We start from the raw sequence: 21,474 nt of genomic DNA on the forward strand, positions 1-21,474 counted from the left end.
TCTGAAGGTAGACAAGTATTGATCTAAATCTCATTTTTCAGGTATGGAATCTTGCAACAAATGAAAAATATCAATTTAGAGTCCGTGCTGCAAACAAATATGGAATAAGTGATGAATGCCTCTCAGAAAAAGTTGTCATTAAGGATCCCTATGGCCTTCCTGGACCTCCTGGAAAGCCAAAAATTTTAGATCGCACCAGATCATCAATGCTGGTCTCTTGGGAGCCTCCTTTGGACAATGGTGGCAGTCCCATAACTGGCTATTGGCTGGAGAAGAGAGAGGTGGGAGGTGTCTACTGGTCACGTGTTAACAGGGCTCCAGTAACAAAACCAGCAGTAAAAGGTCTAGAGTACAATGTACTTCGTTTGGTCGAAGGTGTTGAATATCAATTTAGAGTCATGGCTGAAAATCTTGCTGGAATTGGCCCTCCCAGTGAACCATCAGATCCTGCCTTAGCAGCAGATCCCATATGTAAGTATATAATTTAAATTACTATTTTAAAGGACTGTATCACACCATAACTAAAATATGCTAGTTTTGTTTATATTGTATTTAGTGCAATTAATCACAGAATCACAGAACATTAGAGGTTGGAAGGGACCTCCAGAGATCCTTGGGTCCAACTCCCCTGTCAAAACAGGATCAACACATTGTTTTCATTAAACCAAAAATAATATATTGACACAAAGTAGCTTGCTGGTTTTCATCATTTCTCTGTGACAGAAAAAAATAAAAATGCTTACATTCTTCCAGTCACTATACAGAAAAATATAGGCAGACATTAACTCTCAGGTAATTTTCACTTCTTCTTGTTTTACAAGTTGTGCCTGGTCCACCATCTTGTCCAGAGATCAAAGACAAAACCAAATCATCTGTAGCTCTTGCATGGAAGCCTCCACAAAAGGATGGTGGCAGTCCTATAAAAGGATATATTGTTGAAATGCAAGATGAAGGTAGTACTGAATGGAAGAAGGTGAATGAAGGAGACAAACTCTTTCCTACTTGTGAATGTGTTATTCCCAACTTGAAAGAGCTCAGAAAATACAGATTTAGGGTGAAAGCTGTAAATGCTGCTGGAGAATCAGAACCAAGTCCTGCAACATCAGAAATACCTGTCCAAGATATTCTAGGTGAGTGTCCCTGGAATTAATTTAGGTATGTATACCTAAATCCCATCTACTGCTAATGAGTGTTCAAAAAGGGTGACAAGCAAGCCAAAGTCATAACAGAACAATTATGACAAAGTGTAACAACAGATTGACACACACTTTTTAAAGTGTCATAATCATCACTACCAGGGCAGGATCCATTGAAACACTAATGACCACTTGTAATTATATTAAGGAAACAATGTGTGTTTTATGAAGAAATGTCTACAAATTTTTGTATTTGTAAATATCCCAGCTTCCTCTTTGCATACCCAATCTTTCTCACAAATATGCATTCTGTTTATGGGGTATTTTAACTAAGTGCTGGCAGAAATTTACTTTCAGTAGCTCTTAACATTTGTATATTAAAATTTTTTTGCAGAGGAACCAGAAATCTTCCTTGATATTGGAGCACAGGATTTACTTAATTGTCGTGCTGGCACTACCATTAAAATCCCAGCTGTTATCAAGGGTCGTCCAGTTCCAAAAACATTCTGGGAGTTTGAAGGAAAAGCAAAAACAACAGCAAAGGTTAGTAAAAGTGAAATCTTTTTTGTGACACTTAAACCTGTCCTCTTTTATATTTACATTATTTCCTTTTGTTTATAGGAGGGAGGTCATAATGTACCTGAAGAAGCTCAGGTAAAGCAAATTATTTTTGTAACTTTGGTAATGTTACGTTTTTCAAACATAAGCATTCAAAGTTGTTCTATAATGTCTCTTTCTTTTTATAATAGGTGGAAGCAACTGATACAAGTTCAGTGGTTATCATCCCTGAGTGCAACAGAAGTCATTCTGGACGATACAGTATTACAGCAAAGAATAAAGCAGGGCAAAAAACTTTGCATGTCAGAGTCAATGTGCTTGGTACGGTTTATACCTCTTGAAGTATTCAAAAACTAGGTTTTAGTTTTACTTTTCCATGCATTTAAGTAAACTTGTTTCCGTTGTGCTTTCATTTTTAACAGATGTCCCAGGTCCGCCAAAAGACCTAAAAGTAAGTGATATAACAAGAGGTAGTTGTAAACTTTCATGGAAGATGCCAGATGATGACGGTGGCGATAGAATCAGAGGCTATGTTATAGAGAAAAGAAACATTGATGGGAAGGCCTGGACTAAAGTCAATGCAAACTGTGGAAGTACTTCTTTTGTTGTACCTGATCTCATATCTGGCCAAGAGTACTTCTTCCGGGTACGTGCAGAAAACCGTTTTGGTGTTGGCCCTCCTGCAGAAACCATCCAGCGGACCACAGCCAGAGATCCAATTCGTAAGTGAAATCAAAGTCAAAATAATTCTTTAAAACTATATTGCACTTTACAGAGGATTTATTCACATTTGTTTTGTTTATGAAGATCCTCCAGATCCACCTATTAAACTGAGGATTGGCCTTGTAACCAAGAATACAGTGAGCTTGACATGGAAACCACCGAAGAATGATGGTGGAGCTCCTGTTACACATTACAATGTTGAATGCCTTCGTTGGGATCGTACTGGAGAAGTAAAAGAGACTTGGAAGCAATGCAACAGACGTGACGTGGAGGAAACAAAGTTTACTGTTGAGGATCTTGTAGAAGGTGGAGAATATGAATTCAGAGTCAAAGCTGTAAATATAGCAGGGCCTAGCAGGCCTTCAGCCACTGTTGGCCCACTTGTTGTCAAAGACCAGACATGTAAGTACTAACTGATACTAGTAAGTAAAAATTCCATTTCAAAATTATAACATATTTTTGTATGCTAATTTTTTTCAACATTTCATTGTAGGCCCACCATCTATTGAACTCAAGGAATTTATGGAGGTCGAAGAGGGAACAGATGTTAAAATTGTGGCCAAGATAAAGGGTGTACCCTTCCCCACATTAACATGGCTAAAAGCACCTCCAAAGAAACCAGATGACAAAACACCAGTGCTGTACGATCAACATGTCAACAAGCTTGTTGGTGAAGATACTTGCACTTTATTGATTCAACAGTCTCGCAGAAGTGACACAGGCTTATACACTATAACAGCTGTAAATGATCTGGGGACTGCTTCAAAGGAGATGAGACTAAATGTTCTGGGTAGATATCTAGACTTCTCATGTATTACACAAATTGGAAGCATTCATGTGATGCTTTAATAGCATTTTAATTAATTCTCCTTTCTAAAAAAATTTTCTTTTAGGTCGTCCTGGGCCTCCAGTGGGACCTATTAAATTTGAATCCATTTTGGCTGATAAAATGACTATATCATGGCTCCCTCCATTAGATGATGGTGGTTCTAAGATCACAAACTATGTTATAGAGAAAAAAGAAGCAAATAGAAAGACATGGGTACCTGTTACAAATGAGCCTAAGGAATGTTTATTCACTGTTCCCAAGCTGATGGAAGGCCATGAATATGTGTTCCGCATTATGGCGCAAAATAAATATGGTATTGGAGAACCTTTGGATAGTGAACCAGAAACAGCACGAAACCTTTTCAGTAAGTAGGATTATACTTTCAAATTATGCCAGTTGTTTTCATATGCTGGTATGTGTACAACATCTGTTATATACCACTAGTATTTTTCTCTCTTCATACAAATGATTTTTCTAGGATAGATCAAAGAGTTTTAACATTAATAGTCTTAAAAGCACATGTAGTACTTAAAATACTTTTCTCCCTCCTTGTAATATATTAAAATAAAATGTCTTTTTTTTTTTAAGGTTTAATTGTACAAACAAAGAGGTCTCTGATAAGATTCTGAGAATTCTGTTATATTTGAGACATTGAATTCATAGATGGCAAAGAGTCAACTTTCTGTCTTCAGTTGTGAAAGACAAATTAGAGTAGTCTGATGTAGAAAGAATATTAGACTGGCAAGAGAAAAATAATTTTCAAAACATCCAAGATTACACTGGGCATTGAAATGAGTTACTGAATGGAAGTAAAACTAATTTTTGAAAACTGTTGTTTGAAAGAAAGATGTTTTATGTTTCACAGAAACGTATGTACCTAGATAGGGATGAGGAGGTGAATGAGGAAAGGAATCTCTTGCAGATAGGTAACTACCTAATGCAACTATGACCATGTCAGTGCATAGCACTAGTTTTGCACTCTAGCAATATCTATTTTCCTTTAGCACTTTTTCTTTACACCCTATGTGTGCATTTTTTTTCTCCAGCTGTTCCTGGACCTTGTGACAAGCCAACAGTTAGCAGTATAACACGTGACTCAATGACTGTAAACTGGGAAGAACCTGAACATGATGGTGGCTCTCCTATTACTGGTTATTGGTTGGAACGCAAAGAGACTACTGGAAAGAGATGGACCAGAGTTAACCGTGATCCTATCAAACCTATGGCACTGGGGGTTTCATACAAAGTTACAGGTCTTATCGAAGGCTCTGAATATCAGTTCCGTGTTTCAGCCATTAATGCAGCTGGTGTTGGTCCCCCAAGCATGCCATCTGATCCAGCAATTGCTAGAGATCCTATCGGTAAGTATTTTTGATTCCTACTTTTGAATTTGAAAATATTCAAATAGGAACATAGAATATATTGTTAATGCTGTAATGGTATGATGATATTTTTCAGCCCCACCTGGCCCTCCTATTCCAAAAGTTACTGACTGGACAAAGTCTTCAGTAGACTTGGAGTGGACTCCACCATTAAAGGATGGTGGATCTAGGGTCACTGGCTACATTGTGGAGTATAAAGAGGAAGGCAAGGAAGAATGGGAAAGGGTAGGTGCAAAACTGTTACAGAATCTGCATTTCTGCTCTTTGTCTATCAAAAGAAAACACTAAAAAATTTTTTTTTTGCAAATGTTCATATTTTTGCACAATAATGATCTTCAGATGTTTAAAATACCAGACCAAATGTAAAAGTCAGTAATAGCCCATCTGCAACATCAAGTTGACTTTGCAGTTTCCTAAACATAGAATTTTTAAATTTCTGTTTAAAGATGTGAGAAAATACATGCGTAATTTGTAATAAAAGAACAGAAGAGAAGACCTGTTTAAAACTCGCACTGGAATCAAACTGTAGCAAATCATGTGGAATTGCTATGTCCTGTATTTTCCTACTTTTTTCAATAATGCATAACCGAAAATTTAAGTGATGGATACCTTGGCTGGGTCTTGTATCTCCATAAACATTTGCATGCATTTTAAGTAATACCTAAATTTCCTGCACTGTTTCCAGGTAAACAGTCCAGTAATATATGTAACTCATCTGAGACCACAGACTGTTTTAATTGTTGTAACAGCCTTGTCAGAATTGTCAAAATAATAACTTGTATGTCCACCTTCTATATGTCTTTATGCAGGTTCTGAAGGGTCTGGTGAGCTAGACCCATGTATGCTTAAGACTGTCTTTTGTCTTGTGCTTATAAATCTGAAACAAGATTGCAAAGAAATTGATAATACCTTGATATAAGCTGATGTTAAAATACTTTTTTCCAGGTAAAGGATAAAGAAGTTAGAGGAACTAAGTTCGTTGTGGCAGGATTAAAAGAAGGATGTTTTTACAAATTCAGAGTTAGAGCAGTGAATGCTGCTGGCATCGGAGAGCCTGGAGAAGTTACAGACATTATTGAAATGAAGGACAGAATTGGTATTTGCCATTTACATTTCCATTTTTAGTTCCTCATATTCAAAGTGGGAAGAAAAAATAAAAATTGCCTTTTTTTTTTTTTTTTTTTTTTTTTGTTCTACTCCTACAGTGGCTCCTGATATTAATTTGGATGCAAGCGTCAGGGACAGAATTGTTGTTCATGCTGGAGGAGTAATTAGGATCATAGCATACGTCTCAGGAAAACCTACTCCAACAGTGACTTGGAGCAGGGATGAACAAGCCTTACCAGAAGAGGCCAAAATCGAAGAAACAGCTATTAGTTCTTCTTTAGTCATTAGGAATTGCAAAAGGAGTCATCAAGGTTTATACACTCTTCTTGCTAAAAATGACGGTGGCGAGCGGAAGAAGACTATTATTGTTGATGTGCTAGGTAAATAGCAACTTCAGTCCTTATGAAAGAGTGACTTTTCATAACATTCAGCCTATGTACTTAAATACTCCATTTCTTCTTTGCTTTCAGATGTGCCAGGCCCAGTTGGAATGCCATTCCTTACTGAGAACCTAACCAATGACTCTTGTAAATTGTCATGGTTTACTCCAGAAGATGATGGTGGTTCTCCAATTACCAACTATATAATCGAAAAACGTGAATCTGACCATAGAGCTTGGACTCCAGTAACTTGCACAGTTACAAGACAGAATGCTACTGTTCAGGGACTCACTGAAGGGAAAGCATACTTTTTCCGAATTGCAGCTGAGAATATAATTGGTATGGGTCCATTCACAGAGACAACAAAAGAGATTATCATTAAAAATCCAATAAGTAAGTATGTTTTGGGGTTTGGATTATTGTTGTATGAAATGAATATACAGAAAAAATGCATTTACCACAATTTTTTGTTTATCACAGCTGTTCCTGATCGTCCAGAAGACCTGGAAGTAAAAGCAGTTACTAAGAACTCTGTTACATTGACTTGGAACCCTCCAAAATATAATGGAGGCTCAGATATCACCATGTATGTTCTAGAGAGCCGTCTCATTGGAAAAGAGAAATTCCACAAAGTTACAAAGGAGAAAATGCTCGACAGGAAATACACTGTAGAAGGCTTGAAAGAAGGTGACACCTATGAGTATCGAGTAAGTGCTTGCAATATTGTGGGACAAGGCAAGCCATCATTTTGCACAAAACCAATCACGTGCAAGGATGAACTTGGTATGTATCTTTTCTACATTTCATTTGAAAACAGTAATTACATTTACTGATTCCTTACTTTTTCTTCTCAATATTGCTGACATTTGTGGGCACTGTGTTTTGTAATTCATCTTTCAGCTCCTCCATCACTTGACCTTGACTTTAGAGACAAGCTTATTGTTCGGGTTGGTGAAGCTTTCAGCCTAACCGGACGTTACTCAGGGAAGCCTGCACCAAAGGTTACTTGGCTAAAGGATGATAATGTTTTGAAAGAAGATGATCGTACAAAGATCAAGACAACTCCTACAACTCTTTGCTTAGGAATACTAAAATCTGTTCGTGAAGACTCAGGCAAATACTGTGTTACTGTGGAGAACAGCACAGGATCAAGAAAAGGATTTTGTCAAGTTAATGTTGTCGGTGGGTTTTCCTGAACAACAGTATTGTCTGTAATTTTTAGTATAGATTATAATTAATGGATTTATATAAAATGTAATAAAATGTGTTCTTTATTATAATTATTTGATTTACTGTATTCACATTTATACTGAAATACTATTGATTATGGTTAAGTACATAGCTCACTCTTGCTTAGTTTATTCAGCATGAATAATTTCATATTTCTACATGCATTTAAAGAATGTCAACAGCCTAGAGAATGTCAGTTATCAAATACCATATAAACATTAGGGAACTAAGTCCAGTGAGTCAAACTTATATCAGAGAGGAGCAGTCTTGAGATCTTGATACCTTGTTAAAACTGTGATGTCAAGTCTATAGTTTCATAATGCATTTATGACACAGTTTAATCTATATTGTTACATGAAGTTCATATAAAAACATGACTGTGCTTTATTTTTTTAAAACAGATCGCCCATCACCTCCAGTTGGTCCAGTTATATTTGATGAAGTTCATAAAGATCATATGGTAGTTTCCTGGAAACCTCCATTAGATGATGGAGGCAGTGAAATTACAAATTACATTATTGAGAAGAAGGATGCACACAAAGACCTCTGGATGCCAGTTACATCTGCCACAGTTAAAACAACATGCAAAATTCCTAAGCTGCTTGAAGGAAGAGAATACCAAATTCGGATCTATGCTGAAAATCTTTATGGCATAAGTGATCCTCTTATCTCTGATGAGATGAAAGCAAAGGACCGTTTCCGTATGTTACTCATTTGCAATCTTACTTTGATACTTCAGTTTTTACACTGTTAAGAGTGCTCATAAACACTCCTTTTTCTTTTTATTGTCCTTTTCCTTTTTTTAATTTTTCTTTTTCTTTGTTTCTCTCCCCCCCTCCTCCCCCCCGCCCAGGTGTTCCTGATGCACCTGAGCAACCAATCGTTAAGAATGTTACCAAAGACTCTGCAGTAGTGGTTTGGAACAAACCATATGATGGAGGCAAGCCAATAACAAACTATATTGTGGAAAAGAAAGAAACAAAGGCTACAAGATGGGTCAAGGTTACCAAAGATCCAATTTTCCCCAGTACTCAGTTCAAAGTACCTGATCTTCTTGAAGGCTGTGAATATGAATTCCGTGTTTCAGCAGAAAATGAAATTGGTGTTGGTGATCCTAGTCCACCATCAAAGCCAGTTTTTGCTAGAGATCCAATTGGTAAAGTATTGCCTTTAATTTTTCATTAAAATTTTAATGTACTCTTCATTTCAGTTAGAAAAGCATTTTAATAGTTTCCCCCCATTTCTCTCTCTCTCTCTATTTTTTTTTTTTAAACTTTTGTAACAGCAAAACCAAGTCCACCTGTTAATCCAGAAGCAGTAGATAAAACTAGAAATTCAGTTGATTTATCCTGGCAACCACCACGCCGTGACGGTAATGGCAAGATTATTGGCTACCTTGTTGAGTATCAGAAAGTTGGTGATGAAGAATGGAAAAAGGCCAATCTTGCAGCGGATTCTTGTCCTGAAACAAAATACAAAGTCACTGGCCTTACTGAGGGTTTGACCTATAAATTCAGGGTCAAGGCAGTCAATGCAGCAGGTGAATCTGAACCCGCCTATGTCCCTGATCCAGTAGAAGTGAAGGACAGACTTGGTGAGTTTTATGAAATATGATCAATTTACCTAAGAACAGATTAATTTTTTTCCTAATTTTCTAAAACATATAATTTTAATTCCAGAACCTCCTGAGCTGATACTTGATGCTAATATGGCCCGAGAACAGCATGTTAAAGCTGGAGATACCCTAAGGCTGAGTGCTGTTATTAAAGGTGTTCCGTTCCCAAAAGTTTCGTGGAAGAAAGAAGATCATGAGGTCTCACCCAAAGCTGATATTGAGGTTACAGGAGTTGGCAGTAAGCTTGAAATTCGCAACACTGTCCATGAAGATGGTGGAATTTACTCTCTGACAGTTGAAAATCCAGCTGGTTCAAAGACTGTTTCAGTAAAAGTTGTGGTCTTAGGTAATCTTTTGATGTTCCTTTTATACTGCACATCTTTATTCTACAATCAGAGATTAAGAAATAAGGGAATTCCCAGAAAATATCAATATACCAAGTTGTAAGAAAAAGGACTAGCAATTACAAAAAAATATAACTATTTCTCTTGCAATTTATTACATTTTGTAAAAAATGCTTTAATTATCAAATAAATTAAAGATTCGATTTTTGTCAATATTAGATAAGCCTGGTCCACCCAGAAATCTTCAAATCAGTGAAGTTAGAAGTGATTCCTGCTACCTCACTTGGATGGAACCAGAAGATGATGGCGGCTCTGTCATTACCAACTATGTGGTGGAAAGGAAAGACGTAGCTTCTGCACAGTGGGTAGCCATCTCATCATCCTCTAAGAAACGCAGTCACATTGCTAAATATCTGATTGAAGGCACTCAGTATCTCTTCCGAGTTGCAGCTGAGAATCAGTTCGGTAGAGGTCCATACGTGGAAACACTCAAGCCTATTAAAGCTATAGATCCACTGCGTAAGTTTTCTCAGTTATATGATTTGTTTTGTTCATAGTATTCTTAATAATTTTTGGAGACTATCTTGTTAATAGTAATATGAAAATGGTGCACTGCTACCATAGATTGGCCATCCTAGTAACCATTTTGGTTTTGTATTTTAAAAGATCCTCCAGGGCCACCAAAAAACCTACATCATGTAGATGTTGACAAGACTGAAGTTTCCCTTGCCTGGAATCGCCCAGATCGTGATGGTGGTGCTGAGATAACTGGGTATTTGGTGGAATACCAAGAAGATGGTGCAGATGAGTGGACAAAGTTTCAGACAGTCCCTATGCTAGACTGTGTTGTTACAGGCCTTCAAAAAGGAAAAATATACAAATTCCGTGTGAGAGCTCAGAATATTGTTGGTCTTGGCCTTCCAGATACAACTATACCAATAGAGTGTCAAGAAAAACTAGGTATTTTTAATTTTTTTTCATGCTGTTTCTCTGATTCTTTCTCTTTTTCTTTAAGAATTTCCCCATAAAACATAATTTCTGGTTTTCTGTCATTTCAGTACCTCCATCTGTGGACCTAGATGTAAAGTTAATTGAAGGTCTTGTTGTTAAAGCTGGTACCACAGTGAGACTTCCTGCAATTATGAGAGGTGTGCCAGTTCCCACTGCAAAGTGGACTACTGATGGCATTGAAATCAAACCAGATGGCAAATACAAGATTGACACTGACAATTATTCAACTGTACTTACCATCAAAGATTGCATAAGAAAAGATACAGGAGAATATCTACTCACAGTATCTAATGCAGCTGGCAGCAAAACTGTTGCTCTGCATCTTACAGTCTTGGATGTTCCTGGCCCACCAACAGGTCCTATTAATATCCTTGAAGTAACACCAGAATATATGGTTATTTCTTGGCGCCCTCCTAAAGATGATGGTGGGAGTCCTATAATAAATTATATTGTTGAGAAACGTCAGTCAAAGAAGGAAACCTGGGGAGTGGTTAGCTCTGGAACAAGTCACACAAAAATTAAGATTCCACGACTGCAGAAAGGCTGTGAATACATTTTCCGTGTTCGGGCAGAAAATAAGATAGGCATTGGAGCACCCCTTGATTCAGAACCAACAATTGCTAAACATATGTTTGATCCACCATCCCCACCTGGTAAACCAACTGTTTATGATATTACAGAAAATGCTGCAACAGTATCTTGGACCCTACCAATATCTGATGGTGGAACTCCAATAACTGGTTATATACTTGAACGTCGCGAAGCATCTGGTAAATGGGTGCGTGTCAATAAGACACCAATACTTGATATGAAGTACAGAGTCACTGGTCTTTTTGAAGGCAATACGTATGAATTCAGAGTTTTTGCAGAAAACATGGTGGGCTTAAGCAAGCCATCTCCAAGCTCTGATCCAATAAAAGCATCACGCCCTATCACTCCTCCTGGACCACCTATAAATCCAAAATTAAAGGACAAAACCAAAGAAACAGCTGACCTGGTATGGACAAAGCCGCTCAAAGATGGTGGCAGCCCAATTCTGGGATACATTGTGGAGTGTCAGAAAACTGGAACTACACAGTGGAATAGAATTAATAAAGATGAACTGATTAGACAATGTGCTTTCAGAGCGCATGGGCTAATAGAAGGAAATGAATACAAATTCCGAATAAAAGCTGTCAATATTGTGGGAGAGGGAGAACCAAGAGAACTGGCAGAAACTGTACTTGCAAAGGATATTCTTTCTCCTCCAGAAGTAAGCCTAGATGTGACCTGTCGAGACTTAATTACTGTCCGAGTGGGTCAAACAATCCGTATTACTGGTAAAGTAAAAGGCAGGCCAGATCCTGACATAACATGGTCTAAAGATGGCAAAGTACTAGTCCCAGAAAAGCTTGTTGAAATACTTCATGATCTACCTCATGTTGAACTGCAAGTGAAAGAAGCCAAAAGATCTGATCATGGCAAATACATAATAGCAGCTAAGAATAGCTGTGGGCATGCTCAGGCTTTTGCTGTTGTTAATGTACTCGACAGGCCTGGACCATGCCAGAACCTGAAAATAAGTTATGTCACAAAAGATTCTTGTATGATCTCTTGGGAGAGTCCAGTGGATAATGGTGGCTCTGAAATTACAAATTACATAGTAGAATATCGTCAACCAAACCAGAGGGGATGGTCAATTGTCTCCTCTGACATCACTAAAAGATTAGTAAAGGCAAATCTTATAGAAAACCGTGAATACTTCTTCAGAGTTTGTGCAGAAAACAAAATAGGTCCAGGTCCTTGCATTGAGACCAAGACTCCAATCCTTGCCATCAATCCTATTGACAAGCCTGGAGAGCCAGAAAATCTTCACATTGCAGAGAAAGGAAAGACCTTCGTATATCTGAAATGGAGAAGGCCAGATTATGATGGTGGAAGTCCCAATCTAAGTTATCATGTTGAGAGAAAACTGAAAGATTCAGATGAGTGGGAAAGAGTTCATAAAGGCAGCATTAAGGAAACACACTACATGGTAGATAGATGTGTTGAAAATAAGACTTATCAATTCCGAGTTCAAACCAAGAATGAGGCAGGTGAAAGTGGCTGGGTAAAAACAGATGAAGTAGTTGTGAAGGAAGATCTTCAGAAACCAGTCCTAGACTTGAAGTTAAGTGGGGTGCTAACTGTGAAAGCAGGTGATGCAATTAGAATTGAGGCTGGAGTCAGAGGAAAACCACAGCCTGAAGTTGTATGGACAAAAGACAAAGACGCTACGGATCTAACCAGGTCTCCAAGAGTCAGCATTGAAACAACTTCTGACACATCTAAGTTTGTTGTCACAAAATCAAGACGTAGTGATGGTGGGAAATATGTGATTACCGCAACTAACACAGCTGGTAGTTTCGTAGCATATGCTACCGTTATTGTCTTGGATAAACCAGGTCCTGTAAGGAACTTAAAAGTCACCAACATTTCAAGTGATAGATGTACTGTTACTTGGGACCCGCCAGAAGATGATGGTGGTTGTGAAATACAAAACTACATCCTGGAAAAATGTGAAAGCAAGCGTATGGTTTGGTCTACATATTCTTCCTCTGTACTAACAAACTGTGCAAATGTGACACGCCTCATTGAAGGTAATGAATATATATTCAGAGTTCGTGCAGAGAATAAAATGGGCACTGGTCCACCAACAGAAACACACCCAATTATTGCCAAAACAAAGTATGATAGACCTGGACGCCCTGATCCTCCAGATGTCACAAAAGTTAGCAAAGAAGAGATGACTGTGGTTTGGAATCCACCAGAATATGATGGCGGCAAATCAATTACAGGATACATTTTAGAGAAGAAAGAGAAACGATCACTAAGATGGGTTCCTGTTACTAAGACTGCAATCCCAGAGAGACGCAAGACGGTGACTAATCTCATCCCTGGTCATGAATATCAGTTCCGTGTCAGTGCCGAAAATGAAGTTGGACTTGGAGAACCAAGCTTGCCATCAAGACCTGTAGTAGCAAAAGACCCAATAGGTATCATACCACTGTATTCTACTGCATTTTCTTTTCATGTTAACATAACAGACTGTCAAACTGCTCAACTGTGTTCCTACCTGCAATTTTTGTCTTTCAGAGCCACCTGGTCCTCCCACAAACTTGAGAGTGGTTGATAGCACAAAGAGTTCTATAACCCTTGGCTGGGGCAAACCAGTGTATGATGGTGGTGCTCCAATTCTGGGATATGTTGTGGAATTTAGACCAAAAGTTGAAGGTGCTGATCCTGAAGCAGGATGGAAAAGATGCAATGTTACTGCCCAGATTGTTCATACAGAATTTACAGCCACCGGCCTGGATGAGAACCAATTATATGAGTTCAGAGTTTCTGCCCAAAACCAGGTTGGCCTTGGCCGACCAGCTGAACTGAAAGAAGCTGTGTCTCCAAAAGAAATACTTGGTGAGTTTTCCCCTCCTCTTGATGAATGTTCACATACAGTCTTTATTTGCTATGGATTTGTTTCATTTCATGTGCTAAACTTTGCATCTTTTTATTTAATTTTATCTTGCAGAGCCTCCTGAGATTGAGTTGGATGCAAGCATGAGAAAGTTAGTCACAGTCAGGGCAGGATGTCCTATTAGACTTTTTGCTATTGTTAGGGGTCGTCCAGCACCAAAAGTCACCTGGAGGAGAATGGGTGTTGATAATGTTATCAGAAAAGGACAAGTTGATCTGGTAGACACTATGGCCTTCTGTGTCATTCCTGATTCAACACGTGATGACTCAGGCAAATATTCACTGACACTTGTTAATGTGGCTGGAGAAAAAGCTGTATTTGTGAACGTCAGAGTGCTGGGTAAGTAATGAGAGAAATATCCTCTAAAAAGCTTTTAAACTATATTGAATGTTAATTGCAGGAAATTTTGTGATGACCATGTGCTACAGTTTTTGAGCAAAACTGTATCAGATAACACGAATTCCTGCTATATAACAAGCTGTTAGCCCTCTTTAATTTTAACTTATTAAAGAAGAAAAGTCTAACATAAATTGAAATTTCTTTATAGATACTCCTGGACCTGTGTCAGACTTCAAGGTTTCAGATGTCACCAAGATGTCATGCCATCTTTCATGGGCACCTCCAGAGAATGATGGCGGTAGCCCAGTGACTCATTACATCCTGCAGAAACGTGAGGCCGACAGGAAGACTTGGGGAACAGTCACTGCAGAACTGAAGAAAACTAGTTTCCATATAGCTAACCTTGTACCTGGAAATGAATATTTCTTTAGAGTAATAGCTGTAAATGAATATGGGTCAGGTGTTCCAAGTGACATACCAAAACCAGTTCTAGCAACAGATCCCCTAAGTAAGTATGCACATAGTTTATGCTTTTCTCTAATTACAACAGATTTTGCTTTTTTTGAAAGTTAGTGTTTCTAAACTGGACTATGCTATTAACTATTCAATACTAAACATAAATATATCTGTGTCAGTTTCTTTCAATTATTAAGATTTTGCTCTTTTAATATTTTTTTTCTTGTTGGGTTAGCATGGAGAATATCCAATAACTGAACAAGTATTCTATAGTCAGAAAGCCTTGGAAATTTGACTTTCAATGTGTTTCTTTCTTTTTTTTTCCCCCCCAAAAGGTGAACCTGATCCACCAAGAAAACTTGAAGTTACTGAAATTACAAAGAATAGTGCTACTTTAGGCTGGCTGCCACCATTGCGTGATGGAGGCTCTAAAGTTGATGGCTACATTGTTAGCTACAGAGAAGAGGAACAACCAGCAGATAACTGGACAGAATATTCAGTTGTTAAAGATCTCTCCATTGTTGTAGCTGGTCTGAAAGAGGGAAAGAAATATAAGTTTAGGGTGGCAGCTAGAAATGCTGTTGGAGTAAGTTTGCCAATAGAAACCGCAGGAGTATTTGAAGTTAAAGAACAACTCAGTAAGTATCAATTTAAATACTAGCTATGTTGAAATATTCTGCTTTAATAATGAAATGAGCAAAAAAATCTACTTCTTTGAGGGAGTTCGATAAAGATATATGCTTTCTGACATAATCTGGAGGATTATGGTTAACTGTATTGAATATTTTGACAGGTCAGAAAGGATCTGAGTTGACCACTAATTATTAAAGAATTTCACAGGTATGGTTTCAATTGAAACCATAAGATAGGAACTAAGGGGAAATAATAAATACCCTCAATGAACTTAAAATGAAAGAGAAAAACAGTCAGAGTGGTAATTTGAGAGATAAATGGGGCCAAAAGTGGGAGTTGTTTTGGGATAAGAGAAAACAACTTGTTTGAGACTGTAAAGTGAAAGGCTGGGAGGATAGGTTGTACTAATAAGGTGGTGGGGTCCCTGAGACACAGGACAATTTTGGGGTAAACGACAGATGAGAAGAGCCTTCTTCTTTTGGGATATGAAAAGAGGAAGGGAGAGGTTCAGAAGCAAAAGAGAATTAAAACTAGCATGGCAGGAAGAAAAATACACAAAACATACTGCCAGGTTTCTCTTGGAAGAAATCAAAAAGAATTTGTGCTAAAGAAGAAGTAGAAGAAGGGTCTCTCCTTAAAGAACAACTCAAGATTATCAAAAGATTGACTGGGGAAATATGTCTAGTTCAGTGAGAATTTTTCTCCTCCCTCATATTTGCCTTGTAAAACGTAAGCAACAACATTCCCGATATAGAGGAATTGTGTGTCATGCATTAATAATGCATGTCTCTATATAAGCATGTGAAAAGCCAATCCAAACTCAAAAATGTTCTCTCTTAATTGGTACAAGAATGTAAAAGTAAGGCTAGAATAGTTATTTCCCACTGCAGAAACTCTAGTTGTCTATAAGTGGAATTGATATTTATCAAGTAATTCCGACTGGTGATTCCACTTCAGGGAGAAGCAGAAAACTTTTACATTAAAACATGCATAAATATGTCACAGAAATTAATTTATATGTCTGTGTGTGATTTCTTTTTTCAGTCCCACCTAAGATTCTGATGCCTGATCATGTTCACATTAAAGCTGGAAAGAAACTGAGAATTGAAGCTCAAGTATATGGGAAGCCTCAGCCAATCTGTAAATGGCTGAAAGGAGATCAAGATGTAGTTACATCCAGCCGCCTTGCTGTGCATAAAGCAGAAAAGTCGTGTGTTCTTATTATTAAGGATGTGACGAGAAAAGATTCTGATTTCTACACTCTTACTGCAGAAAATAGCTCTGGTACTGACAGTCAGAAAATCAGAGTGATAGTCATGGGTATGTTCCATTTGATTACTTTTAAATCCAGCTTTATACAAAGCTAGTTTTTGTATATTCCAATGGATGCCACTTTCTTTCATCTCTTTTCTTCTTAATATAATCTTTTCTGCAGATAAACCAGGTCCACCACAGCCTCCATTTGATATTTCTGAAATAGATGCTGATGCTTGCACTCTTTCATGGCATATACCTCTTGAAGATGGTGGCAGTAACATCACAAACTATGTAGTTGAGAAATGTGACGTAAGTCGAGGAGACTGGGTAACAGCCTTGGCTTCTGTCACAAAGACAAGCTGCAGAATTGGAAAACTAATTCCTGGAGAAGAGTATATGTTCCGTGTTCGTGCTGAAAATCGTTTTGGTATTTCTGAGCCACTTACTTCTGGCAAGATGATTGCAAGGTTTCCATTTGGTATGGCAGGTTTTGATAGCAGCATTTCTCTTTTTCATTCTCCTACTAAAAAAGCATGTGATTGATGCCCATCTTTGTGTTTCTTTCCAGATGTTCCTAGTGAACCAAAGAATGCACGTGTTACCAAGGTCAATAAGGACTGCATTTTTGTTGCCTGGGATAAACCTGATAGTGATGGAGGCAGTCCAATCACTGGTTATCTCATTGAACGCAAAGAAAGGAACAGTTTACTGTGGGTGAAAGCTAATGACACAGCTGTGCGCTCCACAGAATACCCCTGTGTGGGGATCATTGAAGGTCTTGAATATACTTTCAGAATTTATGCATTGAACAGAGCTGGAGCAAGTAAACCTAGTAAGCCAACCGAGTTTGTCACAGCAAGAGCACCAGTTGGTAAGTCAAATATACCAATAATCTGCAAGACTACTTGTTTTCGTGGTAATTTTCAATGTATCTGCAACACTTTGTGATCATCAGTTTGCCCTTACATTTATATTTTCATGTTTACCATGACTGCACGCTGAGTGGACTGTGTGGGTATGCCATAAATAAGATCCATCACTATTAAAGTAATTATTTTTCAGCTTACTAGCTTTTTGTACCAGAACAGACTATAATATGATCTTACTTGCCTTAGATCCCCCTGGAAAACCTGAAGTTATCGATGTCACTAAGAGTACTGCATCACTGGTATGGACAAGACCAAAGCATGACGGTGGTAGCAAACTTATTGGCTACTTCGTTGAAGCTTGCAAATTACCTGGTGATAAGTGGGTTCGGTGCAATACAACTCCACATCAAATACCTCTAGAAGAATATACTGCTACTGATTTAGAAGAAAATGCTCAATATCAATTTAGAGCAATTGCCAAGACAGCAGTTAACATTAGCCGACCTTCAGAACCTTCTGATCCAGTGACCATTCATCCAGAAAATGGTAAGAAACATTATTGAGAACTCTGAGTCTGTGCATATTGAACTAACATTCATGTGAAGAACAGTATGTTTGCCTCTTACTAGACTGATCAGCTCTTTGGCTCTCTCCTTCTAGTTCCCCCCAGAATAGAGCTGGATCTATCTATGCAATCACAGCTTACAGTTAAAGCTGGAACTAATGTGCGTTTGGAGGCAAATGTATATGGGAAACCAATGCCAACAATCACCTGGAAGAAAGAAGGAGAAATTTTAAAGCCATCTGAAGGTGTCAAGATCACCACTAAGAGGAATCTTGCTACAGTTGAACTGTTCAGCGTTAACAGAAAGCAAACAGGAGACTATACTATTACTGCTGAAAATGCAAGTGGCACAAAGTCAGCAACCATTAGGCTTAAAGTTCTTGGTAAGCTAAAGGTTTTCTGTTAATAAATACATATATATTTAAATGATATAGCAAGAGATAGAGCTGTAACAATATGATGTTAATTCTTCTAGATAAGCCTGGTCCACCGGCCTCCGTTAAAATCAAGCATATGTATGCAGATCGTGCAATGCTGTCTTGGGAGCCTCCTCTGGAAGATGGAGGTTCAGAAATTACTAACTACATTGTAGACAAGCGTGAAACAAGCAGACCAAACTGGGCCCAAGTCAGTGCCAATGTACCGATTACAAGCTGCACGGTGGAGAAACTAATAGAAGGACATGAATATCAGTTCCGCATATGTGCTGAAAACAAATATGGTGTTGGAGACCCTATCTTAACAGAACCAGCAATTGCTAAGAATCCATATGGTAAGGGCTTTGTGGGATAGCTTCATTAGTCAGTGATATTTTCTGCAAACATATGAACGTGAACATAATTTTTTAATAACTCTTCACAGATGTACCTGGACCTTGTGATCCACCAGTAATTAGCAACGTAACAAAAGACTTTATGACTGTTAGCTGGAAACCACCAGCTAGTGATGGTGGATCTCCTATAACTGGTTATATACTTGAGAAGCGTGAAACTAAGGCTCTTAACTGGACAAAGGTAAACAGGAAGCCTGTTATTGAAAGAACCATTAAGGCTACTGGACTCCAAGAAGAAACGGAATATGAGTTCCGGGTGATAGCCCTGAATAAGGCTGGACCTGGCAAGCCTAGTGCACCATCTAAAGCAGTGTATGCTCGTGATCCTCAATGTAAGCTAAAAGTCTAAGATATTTTCCATGGCTATTTCCAAATACTTTTATATAGCTTTGACTGTGGTAACTTTATATTATTTTAATTCTCAGATCCTCCTGGCCCACCTGCTTTCCCAAAAGTAGTTGATACTACTCGTAATTCAATAAGCCTGTCATGGAGCAAACCAGCCTATGATGGAGGAAGCCCTATCATTGGTTATCTAGTGGAAGCAAAAAGAGCTGACACAGACAACTGGGTCAGATGCAACCTACCCAAGAACCTACAGTCAACACAATTTGTGGTAACAGGGCTGATGGAAGATACAGAGTACCAGTTCCGCGTTTATGCTGTCAATAAGATTGGATATAGCGATCCAAGTGATGTTCCTGATAAACACACTCCCAAAGACATTTTAAGTATGTTCACTGAAAACAAATTACCTTTTGCTTTAATTTATGGGATGTGTTCCAAAGACAGAGTTTGCCACAGATTACAGAAGCAGATCAGTTTGGAATACGTCATTTCTCAAAAAATGCAGGCCAAAAGTAGCCAATTTGAAAGAGAATAAGGCAGTTAGGATCTCAATAGAAATTCGTTGGTGTCTGCTTTTTTCATTTGTATGCTAGATACTCTCTGCCTCCTCTTTTGGGTTTTCAAGATTTTTTTTTTTCTTTCTCTAATACCATTCTTAAAACTTTCAGTCTTCTTCATGTCTTCTAAATAATTTGAAGCCAAGATTACTATTTTAAGCATCTGTGTGGCACACTATCTAATTGTATGATACTTACTTCTGGAGAACCATGCTGGCTTCTCTATGGATTTTGCTGTATGTCTTGGTTCAAGAGTATAATATGGAAGGCTTGAACCTTCTTTGAATTCTAGAAGAACTAGGAGACATCTTCATATAATAAGTAATGCAAATGGTGGAAAAGACAGAAAGGAAGTGATATCAATGCGAAAGAAAAACGGGGGGGGGGGGGGGAGGGGGAAATAAAAAAAGCCAGGTTTACAAATGGTCTTGAAGCAGGAGCCAGGACACTAATTTATTAACATTGTCACAGGCATGTGAACAAGTTGGTTAATCTAGTGAATTGCCAGTACAGAGGGACTTATTGTCACAGTAATTTTAGTGATACTCAAAGATGATGATTTATGTGCTTGTTCCTCTGTTAAACACACAGTTCCTCCTGAAGGAGAACTTGATGCAGAACTAAGGAAAGTGCTTGTGTTGCGTGCTGGAGTGACAATGAGACTGTATGTGCCAGTAAGAGGACGTCCACCTCCAAAGATTACATGGTCTAAAGTAGGTGCAAACCTTAGAGATAGACAAGGATTAGATATCAAGTCAACTGATTTTGATACCTTCCTGCGTTGTGAAAATGTAAACAAATATGATGCTGGAAAATACGTCCTCAGTCTGGAGAACAGTTGTGGCCAAAAATCATACACCATTGTTGTAAAAGTACTTGGTAAGTGTCGGGGACTTCCCATTGCAATATATTTGTTAACTTTTTAACTTTTTGTATTTTGTTTACTAAATCAAATATGGGATTGCTGTGTTTACCTTAGATACTCCAGGCCCTCCGATTAATCTGATTGTAAAGGAAGCATCTAAGGATTCTGCTTTCATTACATGGGAACCTCCACTAATAGATGGTGGCAGTCCAATCACAAATTATGTTGTTGAAAAACGTGATGCAGAAAGAAAGTCATGGTCCACAGTAACAACAGAATGTCCAAAGACAAGCTACAGGATAAGTAACTTAGAAGAAGGCAAATCTTACTTCTTCAGGGTTTTTGCTGAAAATGAATATGGTATTGGTGACCCCTGTGAAACTCGTGATGCTGTTAAGGCTTCTGGTAAGAAAAATTAGTCCATTTCACCTATTTTTTCACCTACTCAAATAATTTTTGTTTTCATCTTGAATCGACACTTACTGTGTTTGTCTTTGTTCTAGAAACACCTGGGCCAGTTGTAGATTTAAAAGCCTCTGCTGTGACAAAATCGTCATGCAGTTTAGTATGGAAAAAACCTATCAGTGATGGTGGAAGCCGTATCTTTGCATACGTTGTCGAGGTTCTGATTGGTGAAGATAAATGGCAGGAAGTCATGCGGGCAAAGAACCTCCATTTTTCAATGAGAGACCTAAAAGAAGGCCAAGAATACACTTTCAGAGTGAGAGCTCAGAATGATGCTGGGTGTGGAACACCCACTGAACTCACAATTGTGGCAAGAGACGATGTTGGTAAGAAGCAATTTAAAATTATTAATTCAGTATTTACTTACCCAAATTATGTTTATTTTGTGCTTACTGTTATTACTATGCAAACATACAAATCAGATTCCTTTAAAACAGTGCCTTAATTTTATCGCAGAGTTTATTCATATTTGAATAATTG

The 21,474-nt window shown here is 38.1% G+C and overlaps 1 protein-coding gene across 28 annotated transcripts in view; it reads left to right on the forward strand.

Annotated features, from left to right (window-relative positions):
- The window catches only part of TTN (titin), a 250,969-nt gene that overhangs the window by 178,052 nt on the left and 51,443 nt on the right, over window positions 1-21,474 (forward strand). For all 28 annotated transcript variants that reach the window (XM_068138463.1, XM_068138479.1, XM_068138485.1 and 25 more), the window contains 38 exons: window positions 42-471; window positions 822-1,130; window positions 1,531-1,679; window positions 1,758-1,790; window positions 1,886-2,015; window positions 2,117-2,416; window positions 2,502-2,819; window positions 2,911-3,207; window positions 3,311-3,610; window positions 4,293-4,607; window positions 4,705-4,853; window positions 5,574-5,724; window positions 5,834-6,115; window positions 6,206-6,508; window positions 6,596-6,898; window positions 7,016-7,297; window positions 7,747-8,046; window positions 8,199-8,501; window positions 8,631-8,939; window positions 9,025-9,306; window positions 9,524-9,823; window positions 9,971-10,264; window positions 10,363-13,329; window positions 13,430-13,750; window positions 13,863-14,147; window positions 14,356-14,655; window positions 14,939-15,241; window positions 16,281-16,556; window positions 16,672-16,971; window positions 17,062-17,364; window positions 17,609-17,908; window positions 18,023-18,310; window positions 18,403-18,699; window positions 18,789-19,091; window positions 19,185-19,490; window positions 20,256-20,543; window positions 20,644-20,934; window positions 21,033-21,320. In XM_068138463.1, the coding sequence (XP_067994564.1) occupies window positions 42-471; window positions 822-1,130; window positions 1,531-1,679; window positions 1,758-1,790; window positions 1,886-2,015; window positions 2,117-2,416; window positions 2,502-2,819; window positions 2,911-3,207; window positions 3,311-3,610; window positions 4,293-4,607; window positions 4,705-4,853; window positions 5,574-5,724; window positions 5,834-6,115; window positions 6,206-6,508; window positions 6,596-6,898; window positions 7,016-7,297; window positions 7,747-8,046; window positions 8,199-8,501; window positions 8,631-8,939; window positions 9,025-9,306; window positions 9,524-9,823; window positions 9,971-10,264; window positions 10,363-13,329; window positions 13,430-13,750; window positions 13,863-14,147; window positions 14,356-14,655; window positions 14,939-15,241; window positions 16,281-16,556; window positions 16,672-16,971; window positions 17,062-17,364; window positions 17,609-17,908; window positions 18,023-18,310; window positions 18,403-18,699; window positions 18,789-19,091; window positions 19,185-19,490; window positions 20,256-20,543; window positions 20,644-20,934; window positions 21,033-21,320 (13,255 nt within the window). The remainder of the gene's footprint in view (window positions 1-41; window positions 472-821; window positions 1,131-1,530; window positions 1,680-1,757; window positions 1,791-1,885; window positions 2,016-2,116; window positions 2,417-2,501; window positions 2,820-2,910; window positions 3,208-3,310; window positions 3,611-4,292; window positions 4,608-4,704; window positions 4,854-5,573; window positions 5,725-5,833; window positions 6,116-6,205; window positions 6,509-6,595; window positions 6,899-7,015; window positions 7,298-7,746; window positions 8,047-8,198; window positions 8,502-8,630; window positions 8,940-9,024; window positions 9,307-9,523; window positions 9,824-9,970; window positions 10,265-10,362; window positions 13,330-13,429; window positions 13,751-13,862; window positions 14,148-14,355; window positions 14,656-14,938; window positions 15,242-16,280; window positions 16,557-16,671; window positions 16,972-17,061; window positions 17,365-17,608; window positions 17,909-18,022; window positions 18,311-18,402; window positions 18,700-18,788; window positions 19,092-19,184; window positions 19,491-20,255; window positions 20,544-20,643; window positions 20,935-21,032; window positions 21,321-21,474) is intronic.

This window comes from Melanerpes formicivorus, unplaced genomic scaffold (genome assembly GCF_026170545.1).
Source record: "Melanerpes formicivorus ecotype bairdi unplaced genomic scaffold, bMelFor1.0.p_v2 SCAF_5, whole genome shotgun sequence".
NCBI classification, from domain to species: Eukaryota; Metazoa; Chordata; class Aves; order Piciformes; family Picidae; genus Melanerpes; species Melanerpes formicivorus.